The sequence below is a fragment of the Melospiza georgiana genome, chromosome 14, assembly GCF_028018845.1.
Source record: "Melospiza georgiana isolate bMelGeo1 chromosome 14, bMelGeo1.pri, whole genome shotgun sequence".
Classification (NCBI taxonomy): Eukaryota; Metazoa; Chordata; class Aves; order Passeriformes; family Passerellidae; genus Melospiza; species Melospiza georgiana.
This window is the reverse complement of record NC_080443.1, coordinates 12383668-12396880: the sequence shown is the minus strand read 5'-3', so window position 1 is coordinate 12396880 and position 13213 is coordinate 12383668. Positions and strand designations below refer to the sequence as shown.

Sequence of the window (13213 nt, the reverse complement as noted above, 5' to 3'; positions counted from 1 at the left end):
CTTCCTAAGACAATTTAGAAGTCTCCAATTGTCTGCCGGAATTAGTCAGCGATCTACTTATTTTAATAAATGAAGTCTAAATTTCAGAACAACAATGAAAATATCAATTTACACATTTAAAAAAAATAAGCTTTCTAAAGTAAGAAAAATTGTTTCTCACCCCTTGACACTTTTCCCTAATTATTTTCCCTTCTACCTCCCATTGAGGTCGTCCATCTGTTGAGAAAAATTTACAAATAATTCAAGCAAAAAGCATTTTCTTAACACTTTAATAATTCATCTTAAAAGTATTTAAATACTTAATATCAAACAGGATTTATTTTCAGTCACAAAGAGGCTGTTAAACTGACAGACACACACTGTAAACAGACTAGAGAGATGCTTTAGGCGTTCCAGCAGTACAGCCAGTGCAGGTGCTGCTGTGCAGGACTGTGCAGTGCAGCCCAGCGTGCAGGTCCTGCACAGGCAGCTGAGCTGCAGGGAGGCTCTGAGCAGAGCCAGGGCACAGAAGGGCTCTGAGCAGGATACAGAAGGGCTCTGCAGGGCACAGAAGGGCTCTGAGCACGGGCAGGGCACAGACAGGTTCTGCAGGGCACAGAAGGGCTCTGAGCAGGATACAGAAGGGCTCTGCAGGGCACAGAAGGGCTCTACAGGGTACAGAAGGGCTCTACAGGGCACAGAAGGGTTCTCCACGCCTTCTGAAACCTTCCTGAAGGGTGCTCAAACTGCTGCTGCTGCCACTTGTGCTTATTCAAACAAGCTGCTGGTGACTGGGAGGCTGAGTCAGCAGCAGATAACCCAGGCCACCCCTCCCTGCCCGGCCCGGGGTCACGGTGCCCGGGGCTCCCCGCCCTGAACCCACAGACCCCGCGGCTGGGCAAGGTGCCCGTGCCAGAGGGGCAATCACCTGGGCAGCCTCCCTGTGCCCTGACCTGGCATAGCACACACCCTGCACCCTGCACTCGGCTCCCTCTGCACTGGGTGCTGTTACAGGGAACCTGGGAGAGCAGCAGCTCTGCCTCACCCAAAGGTGTTCAGCTTGTGTGGCAGAACACATGATTACATAACATTTTGTATTTGCTAATAAAAACAACACCATTCTTATTTACATATATACAGAAATAATAAGATGTAGAAAAATTGCACTTGGTTAGCAAATTTTTGGTTTTAATAATTTCTTTTGCTACTGTTTTCCTGAAAGTTCAAATCAGACACTTGAGTCACCAAAATGATAATTTCAGCTGTTCAGATTTTATGTTTTATTGTTTTCTAGCTAGCATTTATTTCATTAGCTAGGGAGTCAGATGTAACATGGCATCAATGCTAAATACTACATTTCAATTAGATCCCATTTTCACTTTTTCATTTTTTTGTAAGAAGGAGCAAATACATGGTATGATCTGTAAAGCATCTTTCAAATACACACATTCAGAGTTAGTTACCCTCTGTCTTCCTGAATCAGAAGGACTACTTCATTAATAACTGCCAACCAGCACACAGATCAGTGCCCAAATGAACTTTCCAATTACTACTCTTAAAACATCCTTATTTCTTAAAATCAAGCTTGGATACTGAGCTTGGTTTGAAAAAAAAAAGCCCAGCAAGACAGTATTTACCTTGTCCTTTTTCAAAAAATATAATTTTGGATTCGGGAAGAAAATTGGATCCTGTCACCACCATTTCATGGCCTCCATTTACTGAGCAGCTGTTGATGCTGTACTTCTCAATCTGAGGAAGTTCTTGTGCAGATCGCTGAGCTTTAGAAATATTAAGGGAATAATTATTATTTACAATTTTAATCATAATGACATTTATTTTATGAGTCTAACTTGAAGAATCAGGGATGAAACTAAAATTACCATCTGTTTACATACACAAATCATATTTGTCTATGATTTATCTTTGCTTTTAAAATTATTTTGAAATTACGTAATTACAGAAAAGAAACACCAAGAAGACATGAATGCCAACAGTCTCTACTGTTACAGCAAATTCAATTTTTAGTTTAGGAGTAAGTACTGGATTAAAAATTACTGTAGTGGTTTCTAGATAAAATAAATTCATGGGGAAACTCAGATTAAGGTTATTCCTTGACTCCTTAGTGCCAACATTTAACAAATCAACTCTCTAGAAGTTCAGCTGTCCACTAGATATTACCGTATAGGGAAAGTCATGCTAAAGACTCTTATCAAGGAAATGGTATCAGCTTTAGAATGAGTATTTTCACTGAGATGTATCAGCTGCCTCTGCTCATACACAGGCACTACTGAAGTTGCTAAAGCCCAACCCTTGTTTTTTCTAAACCTCCAAGCTGTTGGCAAGTACCATCTTTACTTAAAGATATATTAACCTGGTAATTGAGTGCTTTGCACACAATGCTTTTTACACAATTGCTGTACATAATTCTGGCAATAAATACTGTCAGAGTGACACTACTCCTGACACATGCAGAAACCATGAGTATAGAAGATGTACAGTTAGAGCAATCTTACAGCATTCAACGGGAATGGAAGCAGTCTGCAGAGATAAGACTTTCCCACTGGGCTGTGGGATGTGCACACGGAACACGAGGCGCACTCTGGTGTTCTTCCTCCCAATATCTGTCTCTCCTTTCCGGAGCTCTATGTCTGAATTGCGCAGCTTCAAAATACCGGCACAATCGATACTGGAGAAGGGAGAGGATGGACAGATGGATCACAAGAGAAATGGAAAAAATAAATCAAACTACTGCCAAAGTTCACTCTGTAAGCCTTTCTTTTGTTAAAGAATGAAACTGTTCTATTTTTCCCCCCATTATGGTATTTTAAGGATTATTTTAAATGTCTGTGATTGAAAGAACGCTTAGTGTGGAAACAGCAGCAAGTACTGGTGAAACGGTTTGTCTTGTAAATGTCCAGCTGCTGCTTTTTTGAACGTTTAAAAGATTATTTGTTATTGCACATTGTTTAACCTCCAAAGTGAGTTATTTAACATAGTAAATGTCATTTACAAGGAGCAAGAGACCACTATTTAGTTCTGGTTTAGAAAGGACTAGAGAACGAAAAAGTGTACCCATCAAATCCCAGCTGCTATTCCACACAGTGGTCAGTTATTCATATGAGACACACAACCTCGGTCATATAACACATTTGTACAAGAGCTTCCCCACCTCTCTGCTCCTTTACTGCTGACTGTTCTCACACTGGCTTGCTATAAGAGATGTGCCACTTCATCATGAGTCATATTTGTGGAAAATACGCTGATTTTACAGGACTTTTCTTTTACCTTTGCACAAACGAAGAAAATAAAAACTACACATAGCAACAAAACGGCTGACTCATGCTGTGAAGTACCTGGCTGACATATTATTCTCAGGAAGAAGTGGAATTTCCAACACTTTGGTGCTGGCAATGATGATCTCCTGGCTGGCAGTGGCCACGGTCTTGCCGGTGATGCGGTGCACCTGGTAGAAGGCGTGGGGCCGCAGGTAGCGATCGTCGGCCGTGCCAATGAACATCTGCAGGTTCACCGGCTTCTCGCTGTAGCCCAGCAGCTGAGGGGGCACAAGGAATAGAGCAAGGTTAGGTGACTCCCACTGCAGCTGGGGGTGCACCCCACACACACACAACCAGTCCAAAGAGTTAGCAGTCAGCAGTATTTCATTACAAACTTCAGAAAACTGAATACAGGTATCTGTCACCAAACACAAGGACTGGCAACAATTACTGGAATGAATGAATGTCAAAATATCGTTATTATTTTTGAATCTCTCAAAGACAATTTTTCAATCTACAGAATTTCTACATCAAAGCTATGCTATGCTATAGGTCTATTTCTGATAATGTTTTTAATTACCAATTACCAATTTTACTAAGATGCACCTAGATTCTAGAAATACTAAAAACTTTTAGCTTTTCTGCTGTGAAATAGAAAGCAACTTTTATTAAACTTAAGAAGTTTTGTGAATGAAAATGTATCAAATTAGGACAAGAAGATTCAATCAATATCTAGACAATCAAGTGTGGTTTATTTTTGGCAAAGAAAATACTTCAAACCCCCAAATTCTGCAAATGGTAATTTATACATATTTCCATTTCTCAAATACACATGTAACCACCAATGCAGTCAGTTACCATAAAACCACCTGTTGCTTGAGCTAACTGCAGCAACTCTGGTGCAACACTGAAACAGCAGAAAAAAATTATGAACTGAAACTAGAAGAAAAAGCCCATTTTATGATAGTGGGTAATTTGTTAAGGAAACAAACATAAACAACAGTAACACCAGTTTCCTTTAACCCCTGTTATTATAAATCTGAAGCCTACAGAATATTTCTTACAAATCTTTTCCTTCACCTTGCTGCAACTGGCAGATTGATGCAGGCTGTAAGTTATATAATTGCTAAGCTGCACTGGAGCAGATTTACATTTCATTGACTTTGACATCAACTTCTGTTCAAACGGGAGGGAGGGACAGACAGTCATTCTTTAAACGTGGTTTTGCCATGTCAATGTTTTTGTCTCTAGGGAGAGTTATTTGGTCACACAACAATATTATCCAAGCTCTTTACACAACTAACACTTAAAAACCAAACAAAACATGTCAATTTAACCTACTTAGAAGAGTAATTTAAGCCAGTAGGCAGCGGCACACAAGCCCAAAGCACACCCACACCCACACCCAGCAGCCCCACTGCTGGTGCAGCACTCCTGGCAGGGAGTTTCATGGACCAAATGAAAGCCTGGTTTCTATATTCAAGTGGCAGCACCTACCAGGTCTGTCACTTTTATTAGAGCTTTCTCAGTCAAGAATAGAAATTTAGGTTTACACAGAAGTCTGGAAAGACTTTGTTTTGTCAAATATGTTATCCCTGGAGTTCTCAGGGAAAAACACTAAATCCACTTAAAAAACACCAAATCAAACCAAACCAAACTATCCCTTCAGCCACTGAATGGAGACAGTCTAGATTGTCAGAATTGCTTCCCATGTAAGTAAATGGTTACAGTAAAGAACCTCCTGTGACAGTCAGTGTACTGGCAGGTTTCTCTCCCTTCACTGTCAGAAGTCAACTATAAACTCCAGGAACATCAGGACCACAAGGAACTTTCCTCTTAGTGTTGCCATCACAGTGGAGCATAGGGACTGTTACACCAATTAAATATATACACATGCATAAGTTCCTTTTTATGCTTGATGCAGGACTCCAGTGTCTTTCCAGAAGTGTCTTTTTCATTAAATACCAAATGAATAATTGATTTTTTTTTTAAATCAGTCTGAATTATTTTAGGAATTTAAAGAAAATTAGGACATATATTAGTTTAGCATTACAGCAGCCATCTTGTCACAAGTTCTCAACACTGTGACTCCACCATCCATTTTCCTCAGAGTTAAAATTAAATCTTAACACAATGGAATACAGCCTAAATGTGACGTTAGTTAAATGTGTTCACTCTAATACTGGGAATTATAAAAATTACAAGCCAGACCTATTCAAAAATTTGACTGACTTCCAAAAGCGGTCACTGTGACAAAGCTAATTTCCAATTAAGGCTAATCTTCCCCATGCTGAACAATGGACATGTACACAGCAGTTCTAGAGATACTGGTGATACCAGAGATAAGGAAGGGTGGGGGACACTTGTAAAACTAAGCTGGTCTCTCTAAAGTGCATGAAGACCATCTTCTGCAGAGGACACAGAGCAGGAGCTCAGTTTAGGAAGGTAAAACATCCCCCATGCCAGCAGTCACACTGGTATTGCCCAGGAGACTCTATGGCCATATACTCTGGCAAGGTAGCAGAGACTTAAAAATATATACTTGGTATTGCAGGCAATTTACTGCTTTTATTCAAGGTCAAGTAAAAAGATAAACACCACGTCCCCCCACGAAGTAAAGGAATAAATATAACCAATGTGTGCAATACCTGTGACAATAAAGTAAGCCAGGGAGTGGGAAAGGAAGAACAACCCCCATGTATTCCAGCACAGAGTGTAATTCAGGGCCTGACTGCACCAATGGAGCCTCATTAAAGGGAATATCCCAGCCTCAAGCAAGCAGGGACAGGCTGCAGTGTCCCTGTGCTCCCAGCAGCCACAGCCAAAAGCCAGTGAGCTCAACAGGCTGTGCATGCTAACCAGACAGCCCGATGTGCTAGTGAAACTCAGGCAGCTGAAAGGATTGTGGATAGAAAACCCCCAAATTTATTACACAAATCTATGCTTTAGAATGAACATTTCCCCCTTAAATCTTGTGTAATAAGCAAGCTGGCAGCTCCAGACTGACTTGCCATTATTGATGCAAAACCTACCTTGAGAATAATGAAGGAGAACTACAACCCCAAATCAACTTCAAATCAGGAAATATTATTTATTTAGGCATTTAAAATGCATTCCTTTTAAAAACAGTTTTGCTCTCATTCAAAAAAATATTAATTGTTCTTAATTTCATTGACAGCAGGGTGATGCCTTCTTACCACCTTGTCTGCTTCATGCACAATTCTGTATGTTGAACAGCCCAAACATTTAAATCAGTAAAAGTCCCCAACCTGCTAATTGTTTTTCAATGAAAATAAGTACTTAATTAACTTGGGAGAAAAAATACTGTATTTTGTTTAAATACATAATGAAGCCATGAACCTTTAGTTCACCTTAGTAAAGAATATACACAAATAAGAACACAGTGTGTTTTTACAGACCATAGGTATTTAAATAAACAGCATTTTACAACCTACTGGCAAGTGCTGCAGAATCAGCACCATGAGGAAGCATTATGGTAAGGCACTACAGTATCAGTGTGCTCAAGATTCAGTCATGGGTCACTTACAGAGGAACAGTAACCTGAACTACTGGCTGAGCCCTAGGTTTACCTAGCTTTCAGGTAAACCTCCCCTCCCAGCACTTATGCCATTAATGTGCAGTATTAGAGCTGCTCACTACAAACAAAAAATTGCTAATTTTACTTTAAAAAAAGATATAGCACTTTCCCAGGAGCAGCAAACAGTGTGCTGCAGACAAGCAGTAAGTTACTGCACTGTGTCACCAGTGACCTCTAGAAACCCTCCCCTGTAACAGAATCCTGATCCACCACCCACTGCTCTGCCGAGGAAACTCAGCCAAGTTGTTTTTGTGTTTCTATATCGTTTCCATAGCAAAGGTCAGTGCCTGCGTAAGTTAAACTAAAGCTGGAAGGCTAAAGACTGAAGGTCACTACAGGATAAGCCACAAGGGCTTCACGCCAAAGCAGCTCCACAGTTACTACACTGCACACAGGAAACCCCTGCATGGCACTGCCACTTCAGGGCTTTTACCAAGCAACTACACAGGCAGGCACCTCAGCAGAGAGTTTTGGATCATCAAGAAGCTGTAGTTTATGCAACAAAAACACTGCTATGTTCTTAATGCACACATGGAAAATCCTGTAAAAATCTGTCACGCTAGAGACTATATGGATTCACTTGATCACTAAAGACAGCACTATTTAAACTTGGAATTTTGGGGCAGTGGTGAGAACCTTTCCTTGCTGAGAAAAACAAAGAGGTCACCTTATTTTAGAGGCATCAACCTGGAAAAAATAAATTAGCATTTTTCCAGATTTCATGTGGATTATATTTGGACCATAGCTGGCTCACACATCATTGGTTCCATGCTCTTGTCTAAAGAAAACAGCAACTTGAAAAGCTTGTGAGAAGACTCTTTTTAGTCTCTAATACTTAAAATTTTTACCTCCTCATTCCACCTTTTTTTTTAATGAAGAAGGTTCTGTCCATGTTTTCTATTTATTGTTGTAGGCCAAGTCTTACCAATCTCTACTCAAGTGTAAAAGTGTCATTTCTTAAGACATACAACAAAGCTTGGAAAAAATATCCAAGAGCAAACAGACACCTCACAGTAACCAGGTACTTACAGACATCACTAGGATACTTGGAAATAGTCTGGGTTTTTGAATCAACATATCCAAAACCCCAAATACCTACTAGTGTCACTGAATCCAGAAATAATGTCAGCATTCCATACACCTACAGTTTCAGTCTCAGAAATTAAGAGAAAACATGGAACTGGGTGTGTGTGTGTATAGGGTGGTGGTGGTAGGGGAAAGATAATTTCATCAGTTAGGTTTTATGCTCAGCTATCAAGCATATTGTGATACCCAACAGCATTCTGATGGTGTCAAAACCTATTTAATTGTATTTTTAAAGCATTTTTCCTGCAAAACTTTCCAGCATTTATTAGGAAATTGCCATGCTTAATCAAACTTTCATTGAGGTTTAATACTCACATTTTATGTGCCTTTTTTTTTGCTTGCTAATTGTGGATAAACATTTCAGTGCTCCTTTGCCTTTGCACAATTAATTCACTGCTTAGGGCATTACTGGATTGGTGAAGTAGGCTGATTAGAAAGAAAGCTTTTACATACAAATAGGCCTCCCTAAAAATAGGGCACAGTCTTGAAATACAATGCAAGGTTGACATAATCAAGTCCCTAAAGTTCACAATCCATCTTCACCAAATGCACCAGTATCTATACAGAGATCCTCAGCTCACATGTGAGGAACAGGGAAGGAAACTCATCTGTGTAAAGACCTACAAGCACTTACTAAGCATTTGATTCAGATGGAGATTTCCAAGGCTCTTCAACACCTTGATATGAAAGGCAGCTTGTAAATAGTTATTTCCCCCTTGACACACTCACAGCAGCTGGATGCATTTCAGTGACTTCTGTATTCCTTGAACACTCCCAGAGTGACAAGGTAAGGAGGACAAAAGTGTAGAGGGTGAAAACAAAGAGCTGTTCTCATGAATCAGCTACTTCTTCCTTTTGCATTGGAAGACTGAGCTCACTTTGAAACCTAAACAATCCTGAAGGAAAAGAACCTTCACTGCTTAAATTTCAGTCCACTTCAAAAGTAAAGGCCGATTTCTTTAAAAAAGAAATTATTTAAAGAAAAAACTGAACCATCTAAATGTCTGATCCTCTGAGAAAAGGGAGACATGACCCACAAGGCTGGAATCTTTTGGACAGTGGGATCAGAGAGGTTCCAGTGAACGGCTTTGATCAATGGAACTTTTTCCTGCAGACATTTCTCCACAAGACTTTCCCTTTTGAGTGGTGTGCAGCAGCTGTCCTAAAGAACTGTGAGGATGGCTGGGTTTAAAAGCTGAAGGGCTATCTGCCAAGCTCAGCAGCACATCTATCAGCCATGACTTGGGATGACAAGTAAGGGATGACAAGGATCCAAGGGCATGAAGATGAACATAATTTAAAACAAAAGACACCATGACTAATGCCAGTGATACAATTTATTCTGAATTTATCAACAGCTGCATTTGGAAAAACTTGGAGCAAACCATGGGCATGAAATGAAGAAAGCAGAGCTCAGGGAAGCTACTGAAAGTCAAAATTACCTCAGTCATCCCTTGCAGCCTTGCAGAGGTGCAGTGAGTGCTGACCTATAATCTCCAGTGGACTGCTTAAAAGAGACTGCAGAAACTGATGGAAGGAAACTCCATTCAGATCTATCATGCAATACCCCAACTGCAGGCTCACAAAGTCTTAACAGCACATTGGATTATTTTTATAATTTCATTCTGATTCTGCAGAGGTTATAATGTTACAAGAAGTTAAAAGTCTGATTTTAAAGTTCAATACATTAAACCAAAACATCTATTTCAATCCCTTCCTGATGTGCAGTGCTATTTTCTGTCGCTTGATTATTTGGTGCACCTTTCCATCAAAGAAAAGGAAAAGCAAACACATCAGAAAAGTCATCCTTTGTGTTTCGTTAAATAAACTTATTGAGTAGACTGACTTCAAGACTTTAAAATAGTACAGACCTTTGCAATTGTGAAAAAAATAGTGACAGATAAAAGGAACAAACTTTAATAAACTATTAGGTAGGGGCACAAGTCCAATTAAAAACATTTTAAAGGTCATCACAAAAACAAACAGATCCTGCAAAGGACTAAAGCAAAAAGAGTAATGGCAAATATCAGTTCATTATTGGACGTGGTTCCATGTGTTTACACATGTACAAAACATTCTTCAAGGTTTAAAAACTTGGATTTCTATTTCTGAAATCTCACACTTTTACACACTCTGCTTGCAGACAGGATTGGAAGGGTTTTAAATGCTGACTTCAGGAATTTTTTAGGTGTTTTAGTCCTGTCCCATTTTACATTACACAAAAAAGAATATAATCGAATAGCTACAACAGTATTAGGCTAACAGAGTGCAGAATTGCCAGTCCTATGTAATCTGCCATCAAACCATCCATGTGCACTTGGTTCGACCACACTCTTGGAAAAATAATGGTGCTATTCCTGAAATACCAACTCCAAATGCTAATTATGCTATGGAGAGATTTTGGACGAGCATTGCTGGGATAGGAAGAGGTTATTCCCACATAACATGTAGAAAAAAGAAAACTTTAATAAACCAATGATACAAAAAGCAGATGACTGTTTTTATTGGTTTTCACACCAATTATTGCATTTTCTACAGTGAGTACAGGCATCACTTTTGCTATCTGTTTTTGGGATTCTGAAGCAGAAGATGCCTAAATCAAACTGTTCTTGAAAGATACATAGGTTTAGAATCTCATCCAAAGGTCAATGCTTTTTGCCAGTACAGCCCATTACACAGTTCACACAGGCTGAGATTTACTTTCTGCCTTTTAGATTTATGGGCAGGTTGCTGTCACCAATCAACAGGAGGCAACTAGAGCTGGGATACAAGCCTGCCTTCTGGTGAGGGACAAACCAGGAAAAAATTCAAGACAAACATGAAAATTAGAGAGTGGAAGGCAGGAAGAATGGGAAGGGTTGCAAAACACAGAAAAAGAGTGCTGTTTATTGGACATAGAGAAGAGGGAGAATTCCAATATTATACCTAATATTCAAGTAGTTACATGCATGAGCCACAGGGAACAGCTGGGAAAAGGTGACAGCAACAGAATTACAGGCCAGGAAACATACACTCGTTTAGACAATGCTTTGTTAATTTACTTTTATCAGATCATTTGCCATTGCCTGGATAGATCCTCTCTTGTTGGTTGCAGTTTCTTCCATCAGGACTCAGGCAGAGTTTGACAGGCTTTTTGAGAACACATTCCTGTCTCAGAACTTTCAAAGCAGTTCAAAGGGAGTTTACTTTTGCTCAATTAGTTTACTTTTTTCATCCACAGCAGCGCTTATCTTGACTTCAAGCTCTGCAATCACTTTAAACAGAGCTGACACAGATCTCCATGAAACCTCACACAGAAAACTCTGCTTGTCAGTGAGTAGCAGTGCGTAGCCATCTAAATAAACTGGCTTTTATTTAATATTGCTTTCATTTTTGATCTTACATCTTTTTTTTAGCTGCAGAATTGCTGAGTTGTTCATATGGATTCCACAATGCATCCCCTCCTCTGTTACTGTGAATCTGCTACAGGAATAATTCTGCTTATGGCAGAGGAACAGAATGATTCTATCCTTAAGCACTTTGCAGTACAGGAAAAAGACACTTTTGGTCCAGGCAAATTCTTAACAGCCAAACAGCTTAACTCCAAATCTATCCTGCATACCCAGGGTGTGAGTGGGTTCTAGACAGTGTCTGCTGCAGATACACCATCAGTTGTAGAACCAATTACCCATCACAGTTCATACCTACACCTGACTGCCACAGTGGCCCCAGGACAGACACTCCTTGCACACAGAGAGGTGCTAAGGAGCAGCTGTGAGCCCACAGTGCCCCAGTACATCACTCTGTGTGGTTACAAGATGACCAGCATGGACATCACCTTCTTCCCTAGCAACAAGACAAAAAAATAAAAGGAAATACTACTTCTTGTGCACAACACAGCCTTTATGATTTACTACCAAAAGATGTCATTAATTTAAAATCCTTGAGCTCAGAAAATTGCAGAAAATTACATGAGTAACAGGAACACAATACATAAGACAAGTTTGTTGTTTATTTAAAAAAGAAAAGTTCATTTAGATCAGAAAACTAACATACAAAAGTAAAAAACCCCAAACTATCCCAAATAGATTCTTATCAGGTGCCCACCTGCTCTAAAAGGCTTTTCTGTTTTTGATCATAAGCATTACCCAAGTGAGGTCTCATGAAGAACCCTACCAGTTCAGACAGAAGGAAACTCATTCTAGCAAATTCTAAGCGCAAACATGATTTTATTTATACACGTGGGAAGGGTGGAAATTCAAGCAATGATGACTGTTCATTTGGAGTTGGATAAAATGTGACAGCTACTTGTTTAAAAGGCTCCTAGATGGGTGAATTGCAGACTCTAACCTATGAATTAGAATGGTAAAATTAGGGAGTGCTCAGAGGCTGTCTCCTGGCAATGCACTACAAAATTTCCACATCATTTGGATGACAAAAGCTCAACATGCCACCTTTCTCCTTGCAAACCTCTCTGCTATATTATTTATTCCTTCCCTGTGTAAACTGTCAGCATTATCATGCAGATTCTCCACCAAGGTAAAAGAAACTGTTCCAGATGACAAGGATTAGCTGGAACATACTCCCAAGAAAGCAGAGCTTAAAATGAAAGGTATCTGCTGCTTAGAACATTTAGCATTAAAAAAAGCTAAAAACAAGGGAACATCATTATAGAATTAGCTTTCTTAAAGTTAAGAGATATACAAAGCAAAGCATGATGCTCCACTTATTTAATTTCCTCCCATTTGGAAATAAGCTGATTAAATGTACTCACAACAGATGATGCCAAATTTGTCAGAAGCTTAGTGTCCTAGCAACAGGTGTGGTACAGTATTAGTAATAGATTAATGACATGCACTAATACATTAAAGGCTTGAAGCCATGTACTATCTTAAAATCTTTATTTTAAATGATACATCAAGTGCATATGCAGAACTACAGAGGCTTCACAGTTTGGAGGTTAAATACTCCAGCTTTCTATAATATAATGTTCAAAAGCAAAACAAGTTGTGTAAGAAGGAAAAGCACAGAGGCCTTCAAGCACCCGAAGATGTGGCAGTTAGACTTGACAACCACTGTAGGTCTGCTCCAATTAAAGGATTCTATTCTCTTTACCCAGCTCCTTTCTCATCTCTGACACTGGTAAACACGCAGTCATTTCACACAGGAAAATGTGGAGTGCTTTATTGCAATGATCACACACATGAAGTGATTGCTCTAAAGCTAAAAGCACCAAAAAGAAAAGTCAGAAAGAAGTAGTAGTGCATGCTATGATGTGGATTTCTGGAATAAGCTT

At 39.5% G+C, this 13213-nt stretch overlaps 1 protein-coding gene across 2 annotated transcripts in view; it reads right to left on the bottom strand.

Annotated features, from left to right (window-relative positions):
- NFATC3 (nuclear factor of activated T cells 3) overlaps positions 1-13213 on the bottom strand; it is a 64360-nt gene that overhangs the window by 24221 nt on the left and 26926 nt on the right. For both annotated transcript variants that reach the window (XM_058034149.1, XM_058034150.1), the window contains exons 4-7: positions 3333-3532; positions 2493-2665; positions 1617-1757; positions 161-216 (exon numbers count right to left, since the gene is read on the bottom strand). In XM_058034149.1, the coding sequence (XP_057890132.1) occupies positions 161-216; positions 1617-1757; positions 2493-2665; positions 3333-3532 (570 nt within the window). The remainder of the gene's footprint in view (positions 1-160; positions 217-1616; positions 1758-2492; positions 2666-3332; positions 3533-13213) is intronic.